The sequence below is a fragment of the Ischnura elegans genome, chromosome 3, assembly GCF_921293095.1.
Source record: "Ischnura elegans chromosome 3, ioIscEleg1.1, whole genome shotgun sequence".
NCBI lineage: Eukaryota > Metazoa > Arthropoda > Insecta > Odonata > Coenagrionidae > Ischnura > Ischnura elegans.
This window is the reverse complement of record NC_060248.1, coordinates 79,040,463-79,055,611: the sequence shown is the minus strand read 5'-3', so window position 1 is coordinate 79,055,611 and position 15,149 is coordinate 79,040,463. Positions and strand designations below refer to the sequence as shown.

At 41.2% G+C, this 15,149-nt stretch overlaps 1 protein-coding gene across 4 annotated transcripts in view; it reads right to left on the bottom strand.

Annotated features, from left to right (window-relative positions):
- LOC124156050 (protein neuralized) overlaps positions 1 to 15,149 on the bottom strand; it is a 567,572-nt gene that overhangs the window by 4,904 nt on the left and 547,519 nt on the right. For all 4 annotated transcript variants that reach the window (XM_046530350.1, XM_046530351.1, XM_046530348.1 and 1 more), the window contains exons 2-5: positions 2,361 to 2,551; positions 1,734 to 1,848; positions 1,054 to 1,269; positions 132 to 528 (exon numbers count right to left, since the gene is read on the bottom strand). In XM_046530350.1, coding sequence (XP_046386306.1) covers positions 132 to 528; positions 1,054 to 1,269; positions 1,734 to 1,848; positions 2,361 to 2,551 — 919 coding nt within the window. The remainder of the gene's footprint in view (positions 1 to 131; positions 529 to 1,053; positions 1,270 to 1,733; positions 1,849 to 2,360; positions 2,552 to 15,149) is intronic.

Sequence of the window (15,149 nt, the reverse complement as noted above, 5' to 3'; positions counted from 1 at the left end):
ATAAATTTTCTTATTATATTTTCACCAAAAAAGTTTTCAGAACATAATAACTTATAGATAGTAAAGAGCCTAAGGATATCAATTAGAAATAAGCTTGAGGAAACGTAGATTAGACAAGGACAGAAACTCACCTATGGAATGGCAAGGGTGAGTAATGGGATCCAGAGGGTTGAAACCGGGAAAGCTGAACAGGAACTTGCTCTACTGCATCTCCAGCACTCGCTGTGGGGGTGACTGCAGATGAGGGTGAGAACCCTTCGGCCATCTGTGAGGCCCTCTGAAGGTTCTGCTGTTGCTGAAGGTGGACCTGCAAGTGTTGTTGCTGCTGCAGGCTGAGGGAGGCGATCGAGGGAATGATGCGGTCCACATCCGAGACCGTGTCCACCATGCCAATGTTAGACGAGGAAGAGGAGGACGAGGAAGAAGTCGAGGAAGACGGAGAAGGGCCCTGCTGGCATGCCGACACACCAGAGGAAGTGGAGCATGGCGCTTGGATGCGGCGGGAATTGTTGAGCTGCTGCCGTGGATCTGCAATGAGAAGTTTAACAGGGTTTCATTAGAGAGGATCCAACAGTGTTGAGAGGTGGATTACATTATGCCAGCAAAGCCTTATTTTGCAGGATTGAAAGATTCATGCAAGACTCTCAAACATTTGAATGGACTTTAAACGGAGTAAAAAATTTTGGTGATGGCATAAAAATGAAAATAAGTATGGATTAAACAAATTAAAAGTGTAAGCAAAATCTGGATGTGAGATTAAGGAAATGTACTGAAGGAGAGTCAGGAAGATAGGTGAATGAAGAAAAATGCATGGTAGAATCCAAAATAAGAAATCTACCTCACAATATGCATTTTAAAATACTAGATAGATCCAACATATATTTTAACGGACATTTAATCAGGTATCAAACTGATGATTTGATGCTACGATGACGGCACCCGAGTCATTCATAAATTAATTAAAGAGAGCTCAAGTTCCATTTCATGGGAACAGGGAATCAAAGATTTCTAGATGGTGCAAGGGCAAGGAGGATGATTGCATGCTGTACTTACCCAAGAGTTGGATGGCTGTTGAGTTGCCATACACGTCCAACACCGCCCATAGCGGACCTCGGGTTTCAACGCCAGTGAAGAAAACTCCCCTCTCTTCACCATTGATTCCGAAGTGGACATCACCTGTCTGTGTGACGTAGTAGAACAACACAGAGTCGACCTCTGCAAACCTCTCAGCTAGCGCTTTGGCCCAGCATCCTGGCTTGTTGGTCATATCTGAGAAGAACAAAACAAGGAGAAAAATGTTAATACACGTATTTTCTCTATGAATAATAATTATAATCCTAATGATGCATCTCTTGATGAAGTTTGATTTCTGAACTATAATAAGTAGCCTCATGATACATCTTTACAAAGAAATTATTGAAATGTAACATAAATTGCCATTTACAATCAAAATTCATATTTTAAGCTTTTCAATTCGATGCATGCTGATTAGGCATCAAGCAACAAAGCCAAAATCAAGTAAGTTAAGGCAGTGGGATAAATCTTAAATGCATTATAAGGACATTCAAAAGGCATTTTCATTGTTTTGTTCATTCATTATTTTGTATTTTCTTCACTTATCTCTAAGTATCCCAGGTATGGCTGAATCAAGAATCTCACGATTGAGGTACTTGAACAGCCTGAAACTAAAGATTTCACAATTATTTCTTCCTAAAATGATTTCTCATACACACCTGGGCATGCGTATTTGGGCAGGGCATTCCTCAAGGTGCTGGGATCATTGGCCGTGAATCCAAATCTGATGACCCCACTCCAGTTGTTGGAGACACCAATAATTTTCACGTACACCTGAGAGAAAACAAATGCAATTGTAAGTAATATTTACTACATCTATTTCAAAACAAAGGAAACAAAATGACCCAACCCAAAATAATATGGGTAGACTTTTTTGGTTATTATAAAGTTAAATATTCTATCCTGAACAAGAAATTCAGTTGACTTTACCACAGATTAGATTATAACTAGGTGTTAGGAAAAGGAATTTAATGGCTTCCCCTTAGATTCATATCCAAAACATAGCAAAAAAAATCGTTTTTTACTGGCAGAGTTGATACACAATGAAAATTAAAAGCGTTAACCAAGCTAAGTTCATAAAAAAACTATTTCAAGCCAATCACATCCAGCAAAATTCGCTCTATAACTATATTGAATGGAATGTTAACCAAGAAAGGTGAGATAAAAATAACTAAGGATCGAGGGATTGTCAAAAATCAATAGCTACTGTATGGAACCCCTCCAGTGGATTTGGACCTCCCAAAATAATACTATGCCTGCACGCCGTAACAAATTGGAATATTTACCTTTTCTGCGATCCGCACAGGCCGGCTGCTGAAGGTGAGCCCTTTGCAGAAGCTCTCCACGCGCCTGGCGACAGCACCGCACTCCGACACCCTGATGTTCTCCCCGTGGACAGGGTGGAAGAGCAGGGGAGGTAAGTTGTTCGTACCCCCGGCGACAGCATTGGAGCTACTCAAATTTCCCGAAAATTGAGCTGTGGAAGACAAGAAGAAAGAGGGCAAGGTCAGAAAAATTGTAGGCCGTATGTCACCAATTTCGTAAAAGATACATATCTCATAAATGAACAAAACCATCAAAAATGGCAACCGACTGAACTCACTACTGAAATGATTACATTAATTACAACTGGAACATTACATAGCACTGAAAACAATTATTTATTGATCACAAACGGGAAAGGTAAGTTGAATCCGGAGAGTTCCCCTTCGTGGAAACTATATTTGGCTGGCAAATTTAACTTCCTGATTCGCCTTGACAGCTAATCGTTATTCTCACCGCGAGACCTTTTGTGTGATGCAACTGGGGCGATGGAGAAAATGAGGAGGCATCACTTGCTTTTAGTAACCTCAGGCGAAACAATTATAATATAATACTTCATTTCCTCCCACGCTGGTTCCATCACTGTATTCACGGATGTTTCAGCGTAACAAGAAATTTGCGCGTTCTCCAGAAACCAAATGGCGTAACCAAATACGCGTTTAGAAGGTTTTCAATTAATTAATGGAGGTGAGCAAGATGGGAAAATGGCCCTTAAAACGAAGCATCACACACAACTCATCTAGTAAGATACGGAGAACTTATCGAGTGCATAAGGAGATCACATTTGAGGGAAAACCCAAAATGAATTGCAAATCGATCGCATAATTAAAAAAAGAGTAGCGATAAAAAGACCATGAATAAAGATTGAAAATGTTGAACCATCGATAAAACTCTCAACTTCTCAAAGAGGGCAATGACCCTCGAAGAAATTGAGGAAAGGAAGTTTCAAAATAATTTCGGCCGCGGACAAATATTTCCACAGACTAGAGTAAAGTCCCGTAATCATCAGGATACGTTCCTTCTCATAGTAATCTGTAAGTTCGCGGTGCCTTCTAGCCGTCCTTAATTTATTTTTTAAATGACCACGTGAGGAGGAGTAGAGAGGAACACGATAAGAGGCTTCCTCCCTTCGCGTCCTGATAACTCCGCAAGAGAGGCAATTAAAGATGGCACGGCAAAGGAAGCGGAGCACTTCCCGAGTAAATTAGACGGGAGAGGATGAGAGAGATCCCAAGAAATGTCTCATTAAATCGGAGCCCATTGTATTCCACGAATGAATACGCACATTCGGATACATGGATAGAGGATTAGAAAGAACAGAGGCGGTAAATGGTTCCGTTTCCTTGAGTTACATCGATGAAACAAAAAATTTCGGATGCCAACTAAATAGAGATGTACTTGAGTTTAATTTCCCTAATGAATGACGTACGAGCGAAGCAATATAAACGAATGCAGTAGCCTGCGAGTATTCAATATCCCTTGGTAGCGCTTTCAAAAATTAGGCTTAAAGATACCTGAGTGGAAAAGCTATTGGAAAGACACCACTGAGACACCATCGAGCAAGTAGACAGGGCCAGCATCTTTGACATCATATGTATGCCAATGACCTAATGCAAAAAATAACCACAGACATCAGAGGCGCTATGTCCACCGAAACTTCGGAAAAGGAACCTAAAAAAACGACAATAATGACACGAAAACATACCGTAAACTCCTACTTCAGGGACGAAATATCGCCGGAAAAAGGAAGCCGAAACTAACCGAGTTCCACGTCAGGTTTCCCTGAACATGGCGGGCTCACTAAAACAACAATGCCTGTGAAAATGCACGAGATAAAAAAAACTAATAAAGAATCCGAACAAGTACATGCAAAAACCATCACTCACAAAGTGCCTAAGACCTTAAAATAAAATTAATAAAACGATAAATAAAAAAAAGCAAGAAGTGAGACGCATTAGGGTCAGAAAATAGTCCTCAAAAACTAAAACGAGTACACTCGACGAGGAGACAGGGAATGGAAAAAATAAAGAAAATAATAATAATAAAAAATAAAAAAAATGAACCGACACGACGGGGAATGCACGGGGAAAACAGTGAGGGGAGGTAGATTTTATAAGGGTACAGAGAGAGAGAGAAGGGGAGGGTGAGACAGATAGTGAGAGAGAGAGAGAAGAGTTTTAGTTGCTAAGGGAGCTCCCGAGTGTAGGGGAAGTTGGCTGTGAAGGGGACCGGAGGAGGGGGGTTCCCATACATAAGCCGGTGGCGGGATGGGGTGTATGGTAGGGGTTGTAGGCGATGCAGGCGATATCCTGACGGGGAAATCGGGGCGTCGGGGTCCAGGGAAGGGGAAATAGCGGGGAAAAGGGTTAGGGTATGGGATGCAGAAGAGGGAGGGGGTTTGATGGGATGGATCGCGGCGGAGAGAGAGAGGGATGGGGAATCCGTTGCAATACGTGGATAGCAACCAAACGGCGGCTCTTCATTTGAGACCCCCCCCCCTCTTCCCTCGCTCTGAATCTCGAACTCCAGCCAAACTGTCAAATCTCTTACCGACACAGACTTCAAGTGCGGAGATCCTCCTCACAGGGTATTATTTTTTCTCTAAGCGGACGCAGTGGAGAAATGACAAAGTTATTCGAAAAGTAATGTACTAGCGTCAAAAAGTACGAAACAAAGGAGCCGACAATTATTTTCGCAGCATAATATTGTGAATGACAAGGCTATCTCGACGGAAACGGAAATATAACAATGCTTTTATGTTATCATTCCGATCACTGAAATTTTTTCAATCCTTGTGCGATTATTTGCCGAGACCCAGGAGAGAACGAATGTAATTTACATTAAAGCTCGAGCAAACCAATGAGAAATTCTCAAAATGAAGTCTTCTTCCACATTTCATTTAAAGATATAGTATTATAGCATTATTACAGAGCTCTATGCAATATGGCCACGGGGCATCGTTTCTTAAAATGTACAAATTCAAAAATATCGAGAAATAGTGATTATAGTTAGTAATTACGATGGTGATCGCGTTTACACATTTTTTGCGACAGTCATTATTATCGCCATAATTATTCCACGCAACTTTTAAGTTTTCAACCCCACCTTCTGGAGAATCACTTCCAATCCAGACATTGCCGCTTCCAAAACTCTTCCGCCAAAGCGCAAAAAAATTTACGCTCGCAGAAAAAATAAAACACCCCGCCGCAATATGCCGCCAAGAAAAAAATGTTCGTTCCAAACAAAAAAAAATTTCAATCTTTTTCGTCCAACAACCGAAACCACTAGTCGCTCACTTGGTCCCCGCGTACACACGAAATCACTCAAACAAAACGAAACAATATTTTTCCCTCCGGGCCAAAAGGATGAAATATATGTAAAAAAAATCAAAGAAAAGTACCGAATAACTTCAGTATTCATTAAACCACCAACCCCTTTCCCTCACCATAAACGGCTCATTACAAAAACCCAGCCCCCTACTCAAACCATACAGACCCGCTTAGGCGGATGCATATTTTAGACCCCGGCTTTATGATGAAAGTCGGCTCCACAGGGTCGTTCGTAATGTGAATTCCGTTGCAAAAAGAACCAGCCTAATTTTTAAAAACTAAAAGGATTTAATTCCATCAACGGGTCAATCCATATGAAGTGATCCAAAGATAAATAAGTTGGTTGCTTGACCATTTTTAATAATTTTAATTTTTTTATATGTTTTTCCTACACAAACGGGAAGTTCAAAACCGATTTTAAAAAAAATTTATTTTACACCGTTTACATGTGGTGACCATTTTTGTTCTGAATCACGGAGCGTTTTTTCCCTTTGAAGACGTTTGCGTTAAATTGATTATCTCTGGACTGCATCGTGCTGCAAGATTGAAACTGGCATCATTTTTTTCAGTACTTTCTTCCAAACAATAGTGCTTAATAGCCATAATTCCCCATGCAAATCTTACCTGTCTAAATGGTCTCCAAAGTAGGGGGTCGAAAATTGAAGAATTCCACTTTTTAGAAATTAAAAAAACCATGAAGGAGAAATTTATCAGAGTTAATATATTTTTTGTAGTAAGATGTCATTGGGTACACACATTTTATAGAGTATCAGCATTGACAACTCACTCCTTAATTGTTTATGAATTTTTAAAATTTGGATTTTTTAAATTTTTGTAAAGTTTGAGGCTGCATATTTCAGATGGGACTGGATAAAAATCCACGATTTTTACACATTATGTAGTCCTTTATGATAGCAAAGTGGAGTAAAAATTTCAACATTGATATTTGACTCTGAACCAAGTTATGAATTTTTGAAAATGCGGGAAATCATCATTTTTGCAAATTATGCATATCAGCTATTATAGTATAAACTATATGTTAAACTGTCTTAATTTGAAAAGTTACCATATAAAGTGTTGAAATAGGTAACTTATTGAGTTGAAAAACATAAAAAATGAGCAAAATTACCATGTATTATTTTAGAAATTTACTGTACCTAACTACAATTATTAGTGCTGTACTTACATATTATTTACTGCTTAACCCAAGTGATTGTGAAGCATTACACTTATACCTTCACAGAGTTTAGATAAGATTGAGTAGGATCTAGGAGTAGGTGCATCCATTTGTTTTGTATTTCAAAAATGAAGAAGATAAAGTTTGTAATCGATCAATTTGCATGATAAGTGACTACTTGGAGCACAACACTTCGGTCGTCCATGCTTTCCAAAAGCAAGTAATGCAATATATATTGGAAACACTTCCTAACATTAAGAAGTTGATATATTTCTCAGATGGAAGTAGGAGTCAGGATAAAAACAGAAATTTTTTTTCCAACATTTGTAACCACAATGCAGACTTCAAATTAGAAGCAGAGTGACATTTTTTTGCCTCTTGTCATGGTAAAAATTCGTGTGACGGAGTTGGCGGTACAATGAAGCGAGAAGTTAGTACGGCTAGCCTGCAAAGAACCATTTCAGATCAAATTCTCACCGTAGAGAATATGTATACCTTTTGCAAAGACAATATAAAAGGCATTACTTTCTTTTTCATCAAGGGTCACTTGGGTTAAGCAGTAAATAATATGTAAGTACAGCACTAATAATTGTAGTTAGGTACAGTAAATTTCTAAAATAATACATGGTAATTTTGCTCATTTTTTATGTTTTTCAACTCAATAAGTTACCTATTTCAACACTTTATATGGTAACTTTTCAAATTAAGACAGTTTAACATATAGTTTATACTATAATAGCTGATATGCATAATTTGCAAAAATGATGATTTCCCGCATTTTCAAAAATTCATAACTTGGTTCAGAGTCAAATATCAATGTTGAAATTTTTACTCCACTTTGCTATCATAAAGGACTACATAATGTGTAAAAATCGTGGATTTTTATCCAGTCCCATCTGAGATATGCAGCCTCAAACTTTACAAAAATTTAAAAAATCCAAATTTTAAAAATTCATAAACAATTAAGGAGTGAGTTGTCAATGCTGATACTCTATAAAATGTGTGTACCCAATGACATCTTACTACAAAAAATATATTAACTCTGATAAATTTCTCCTTCATGGTTTTTTTAATTTCTAAAAAGTGGAATTCTTCAATTTTCGACCCCCTACTTTGGAGACCATTTAGACAGGTAAGATTTGCATGGGGAATTATGGCTATTAAGCACTATTGTTTGGAAGAAAGTACTGAAAAAAATGATGCCAGTTTCAATCTTGCAGCACGATGCAGTCCAGAGATAATCAATTTAACGCAAACGTCTTCAAAGGGAAAAAACGCTCCGTGATTCAGAACAAAAATGGTCACCACATGTAAACGGTATAAAATAAATTTTTTTTTTAATCGGTTTTGAACTTCCCGTTTGTGTAGGAAAAACATATAAAAAAATTAAAATTATTAAAAATGGTCAAGCAACCTACCTTGGATCACTTCAAATGGATTGACCCCAACGCTTGATCCCTATTGTATCGTGTGCATTGCACTAAAGACATAAAATAATCAAGAATAAAGTTTTTATGTAATTGAAACATAATTTAATATTTTAAGTGAATGTCTTAAATTTATGCGAGACTAATCACCTCCCTTTTATTTTCCTGACAATCATATGGCGAGGTGTATCTACCTACACACATCAAAAAGCAAGTTTATACTACACACGCATGCCTAAGATTTTGTCGTTCTATGTGGCTTTCGTGTGATTTTATCTAACACCATATTTTAATTTCATTCAATTAATTCCTATTATGATCATGTGAAGTGATATAATTAGGTGGGAATTAAGTTCTTTTGTTTACGAATTTCACATAAATTCAGCCAGGCGGAGACAGAAGTCAGTTCACAAAACAGTCCCACGAAAAGATGTCCCATTTAGGTACGCAAAAGTTCGATACAGCCAAGGCTCAAGAATAGGAATGGCGGCGAGCGAGCCACTTTCCTCCGCAATTTTCCTTGAGCGCAGCCTACGAAAAATCGGCAACGGCCTGCATAGAATTCTCCGCTAATGTAATAACGCGGCGAGAAGGGGGTGGGATGGATGTACGCGATATTGGAAGGGATGGTGGGCATCGGAAGAGGCCAAGGGAGGAGAGGGAAGTCGGTACAGAGAGAGAGAGAGAGTGGGAGCGAGAGAGAGAGAGAACACTACGCTGCGAGTCAACGGCGGGGCCGAAAACACCATCACGCGCGCGGAAACCCCGGTAACCAGGGTGATGGTTGCCATGACGACGCAGACCCCGCTGGGGAGTTTCCACGGACGAAGGAGGAAGGCGGCGCGGGGGCGGAGGTGAAGGGGGTGGGATGGGGTGGGGTTGGGGGCAGCGGCTATCTAACAAGAGAAGGTCCGAGGTGGGGGGGGGGGGGGTTGGTGGCGGGGGTTGGATTGAGCGGGAAGGGTGAGGGGGTTGGGGGAAGATCCTCCCCCGCATGGTGCTGCTGGGTTCCGATGAGCGATATATAACGCTAGCGACGAAAGGGATGAATAAGACAAACGGCGAGGGTGAATATAATGGGACAATTGGATAACGCGAGGGGAATTCTATAGACAGATACAGAGATAGAGGTTATACAGTACATTGGGGAGAGGCGGACCTACGGAGCGAAGGGTCAAGGGTTCAAATCCCGAATGAAACCCTTTTCAAATCCATAACTCGATGGGAAAATTATTATGTACCCCAAAACTCCGTAAAATAAACCTTCCGGTAATTCGGAGTAAAGAACTGTCCCTCTCCCATCCCTAATGAACGTGAGATGATATCCTATGGCTAACGACGGTATGAACTCCATCCTCACCTACCGAGAAAACCTTCAGTGACAATGAGAGGAGTGAAGCAGAAAATATGAGGGTGAAGCAAGGAACGAGGATAAATCGTGTAATGGTTCATCGAAATAGAGGGCTGAACAGAACAGGCGAAAAGTGTAATACACCAAATTTCATCTCCTTCCACCAACAGTAAACACAAAAACCTAGCAAAACGAAGCACTTGCTTAGCGGCAGGCGAGGCCGCGATCCAAGGGAACGCCTCGGATAAAAGCTTTTTTGGCGGACGATACAAGCGGCCGCGCAGTCATTTTTTATTTTATTCCGGAGGATACACGTTAGGGGAGTGGGTTAAGTGGGACAGAATCAATACCAAATTCGTTCCCAGTTCTGACCAACCGCGCAACACAATACACACTGTATCTCCATCCATAACACCACATTCCCTAAATATAAGTGCGAGCCATTTTCCCCACAGGCTATCTACTCCAAAACGGAGTCTAGAGGGTTAACTTTGGGGTGTTAGGGACACACCGGAGGTAAAACTGAGGTTATTGAACTTTGAAAGATCTATATTAACTGTTTTCCACTAAGAAAACAAGGTATACTTTCTTCAAATGGATTTCACCAACATTTTTATTGACGGTTAATCTTGTTTCTAATAGCATTAAACTGAAAATTTACTTAATTATTTTAAGTCCTCACAGAATCGTTCCCTCACATCCTAACGCCTAAAGAGGCCCGTGGATTTCTCGTATCCTTAAAAATACTAATTAACAAAAGTGGCCCAATGAAACTTACACTGCTTCACAAAATTTCCAAATAGCTTGACTATTCACAAAAAAAACATGGTTATAACTATTTTCTTCGAAAGAAACATTCTAGTCTTCATTCTAGAAGAAAAATTTCTAATACTTAAACGTCACGTTCACGAGAATTCTTCCCCAGGGATACAAAATATCATGGAATGAAAATAAAATGATGACGCCACCTCTACAATTCCCGGTAAAACTTATAGGAATAGAACTTGTCCACTTTGTACATTTTATTCAGTCCGAAGAGAGGATGAGAGGTAAAAAAAACCGAAACATTCCTCTTCCGACACTCAAAATAAAAAAAGAGAAGCGGTTTTCTCACAAGCGGCGATGGCTCCTCTCCCGACTCTGGTAAGTGGAAAATTAGCCAGGAGGGACGAAGAGGAATATGTGGCGTATTGGAAGGGGGGTTTTCGCGAGTACTCAGGGAGGTTGGGAGGCAGGGGCACTCATATAGAGAAAGGGGTGGGCGGCGACTCGAGTGTAGCGTCAGGGCCGGCACGAAAGTGCCAGGAAAAACAGAATTGTGTGATGACAAGTTTTTTTTCCCCTCCGCCTCCCGCGGTGCAAAAAGATTTTCAAATGCGACCAAAAGAAAAATTAACTAAAAATAATTAATTAAAACCAACGCAAGCAGGGCGCTCACTGTGGTGAGCATAAAAAGGTGTTTTACAGTGTAGTCGAAGTACTGGCAAGGACCTCTGTACGTATGTGCAAGCTGTCACTGGAGCACCGTAGGCAGCAGAGAAATACAGTGCCGGTTATCGTCAAAACATAAAATAATCTAAAAAATCCTCGAAATTCGTAGAAAGTCAAATTATACTAAATTATAGAAATCCAGAAAGTCAAAAGTACGCCTTATTATTTCTGGAAGGTTTTTTTCCGTTAAGTTCACATATATTATAAATGAACGGGGTGAAATTATTACCTGATTATCTTTCCTAAAATACTTCCACTGACGATAATGTACTGCAGTAGGCCTAGTTTTTAATGAGCAGGAGACCATGAGTTTTTAGAGTTGAGGTTCATGTATTATTTTGTAAATTTTACCAATAAACGTTACCACAAATACACTAGCTCAGGTGAGTGGAGTTGAAGTCATTTCATAAAATCTGAACTGAACCACTGGGGTAGATTGAATACTCATGGCTGAGCAATAAGGAGTAAGGCCAGAATAAGGTACATAGCCATGAAACGAATCTCCCCTGGAGTAAAACCAATTGGCATTGCTTAGGGAACGGCGATATAGTTTGGTGATTTTCCATCGAGGGGACTCGCGAGCTTCTCGTTCCGACAACTTGTCGCTCACATCCGATGCAGAGCGAAAGGGAGTAGGCGCAGGACGGATGCGAGACTACAGGTTTCGACTCTGCTCGTGCTATTGGGATCCAAAGTCGCATCGACAACGAGCAAATGGGAGAGAGAGAGAGAGGGGGGGAGGAGTTATATTGTAGTTGGAGGTGGTGGAGGGTCGCCTTAGCAACTGGCGCGGATCGCGAACACACAACTCCCCCCTCCCAACTTCGATTCCCGCCAACCCCACTCTTTAAAACATCGTCCCCAGCTCTTTGTTGATGGTGGCGTGCCTACACCCCTATACACACTGCGAAAACGGCTAATCTCAGAAACCGTAGGAACGCCATAACTGAAGCTCCATCGCTCAGTAATGGGATATCGAAAAGAGATGTCAAACAAAAAATAAACGATACAGCACGGAGAAAAGAGTATCAAAGATAAAAATTCGTAAGAAATGCAAACAAAAATTATGATGAAACAGCAATTTATTAACCAAATTCCACAGGTGTGGTGATATGCGAGGAGCTTTTGTCATTTCTGCCAACCACTTCACGATAAAATTAGTCCCAAAAACGTTCATGAAATAAAACCGAGAAGAAAATAGCATTCATTACCTTCCTGTTGCTGCGGATGCCTGATCGCATTACTTAGGACATCATTTTTCCACAATTCGTCGAAAAGTTCGAGAAATTCAGGTAGTCATAGGAAAATAGATTCCTGAAGAATAAAATAGTTTGGGCTAGAGGGAGGAATATCCGCCAAAAAAGAATCCTTGAATGAAAAAAAAGTAATGCGACTTCCTCGAAAAGCCTACCAACCTGGAAGATTGGTTACTTTCTCCAACTTTGTTAATAAGGTGCTTTCTCCCACTTGGGCGAGGGTTAAAATTCAAAAAAGGTTTCTTTACACAATGATACTTGTAGGAATTTGGCCCGACGCTTACCGAGGAGAGAGACATTTGAGGGCATTCCGGCGCTCTCGCGAGCACGGCTGGAGGGATGTACGCGGGGGAGGAGGGGGAGAGAGAGAGAAGCGTCCAGCACCACGCCGGCTTCCCCCTCTGTCCGCCGACGCCGCAGCCGCTGTTGAACCAAATGTATTGAACGCGGGCGCGTGGCTCGCAGCTGTCCGTGCGATATTATGCCCACACGTGGTTGACTGGCAACATATTCGCCCCCGCGCGCTCCCCCGTCCACGCGACTACAACCCCTCTTCCCCCCCCCCCACCCTGCCACAACGCAAGGGCGCCCGCCATGAAAAAGTGTGCTCGCGAGAATAACCCCTTTTCGCAAGGCACGGCAATTTCCATCAATCCCATACCGGAATACCACACACGCTCGAGGAGTTAGGAGAGCTATTCACCAAACAGAAATTTTCTCTTAAACTCGTTCTCGGTCAAGTTAAGCACCTATCTCTGGGATGGCGGAGCTCACGTGAGCATTACTGATAAGGGGAAGGAGGTCGATGATCCAGCCAAAAGTAAATATCCACCTTGAGGACAAATTCCATCGGCTCATTTTTCTATGGCGATTACATTTATCACGAACAGTACTTTGAACTCATTAAAATATCTTCATTTCTCAAGAGTGGAAGGAAACAATTAACAATGATTGCTTGTTTGGGTGACGGAAAATTGAAAAAATATTCAATTTTACTTAGTTTATCTTATCATAGTTAGGTGAAACAATTTTCCAAAGCAGGCAAGGGACAGTGTCAGTTTGCGGATAAGATTTAAAAAATTCTCGAAGCTGCCTCACGTTATCCAGCTGATGTCCCAAATAAGTGAACAGCCGAAAAACTAATTTATCATTCATAACATGAAGGAAAAAATATTTGTGAGACAAAACAAACTTAAATCCACTTTAGAAATAGCAGGAGCTACGTAAGCATCATATCAAACTGCCACAAAAAATTATCTGCCAAAGAGAATCGAGCACAAATAATCATTGAATTGCGCTCAAAACGCTATAAAAATAAGCAGTAAAGCTGGCAGGGCAAAAACTTCCTCTTTAATAGAGGTGTTCCAATCAATGAAGGCGAGTTTATTTTGATATTATCACGCCAAAAATGCGAAGTTAACTGACACCGCACGTAAAATGGCAGCCGGGTTAAGAAAAATGCTCGACTATAAAGAGTAGTAGAGAGAACCCCCATGATGCACTTCTTCACTTTAATTCTCTTCCCCATCGCATTTCACCGAGGAGCTGGGCGGACAAGAGTCGCGAAGACGTGCTTTGGGGAAATCTTATGCTTATGGTTGCAGACGAGACACTTGTCTCCCAAACTCTTCAATGAGAATGGAGGGGAGGCAAGAAAAGAAGACGACGATAAAGATGATCTCCCCCTCTTTCTCTCATCCCCCTAATGCCACTGACGTAGTGCATACATATATTTGCGCACCCCTCGGCAACCCTCGGTGAGCGGATTTTCTACCTTAAGGGGAGTTAAAAAATATACTTACAGAGAGGGCTTTCATCGCAGTAATATGCCCGCGCGCACGGAGTGTCTAAGGAATGGTGTTCCTACACTCGTGTTTTTACTCCATTCAAGGTACTGACAACACGATAGCCTCAAAAAATGCAAATTGCTTAAACCAGGGACCAGAAAACTCTTCTTGAATCGGGAAAAATTCTTAGAGAGACTAATGAAACAAAACTGGTACAAATTAACTGTAAAAGGGTTTTTCAAAGAAGACTTTTATTTTAGTGCCAAAACCTGGCATTAGAGCTCGCCACCTATCCCTGCAAGCTCCTCAGAGGAAATATGTACAAGAGCGCGAATGACGGCTGCGCATTAAACAAGAGTCGAGACAAGCATCCAACATCCACATTATTACGGTAAACGGAAAAAACAGTTAGCTAATGAAATGATTAAACATTTTTTATTATTTTTTGATACCTTTCCTTCCATGTCAGTAAAAATTTTAAAAGAAAAAAATATTAATAAAAATAAACAGCACAATATCGAACGCTTTCGTTGCGGTCATCCAATCAGACTCATCAGATCACATCATCTGGGTATTTTCCCATTTTTAATGTTTGACATGAAGTCGATGCGCGCTCACGTAAATATTTCCTCCGAGGCAGGCTCTGGCGCCACTACAGAGGGGGTCGCGTTGTTTCCAACACACACACACACACGCGAAAGGGGTAAACCGGCGTGCAGGCTGCAGCCAGCTCGAACCTACCTACCCGCCTACCACCCCGGCATCGCACACACAGTTTGCCCGCCCCCTCCCCCGTGCTCTTGATACTACTCTCGGCCGGGTGGCAACTGGTAGGAAGAGGCAGATCTCTTCCCCCACCCCCCGCGACATTATCACGCACGCCGGCTAAACTCATCCCCCCTTAACCTTCTCCATGGCTGGCCTACCATGCTCC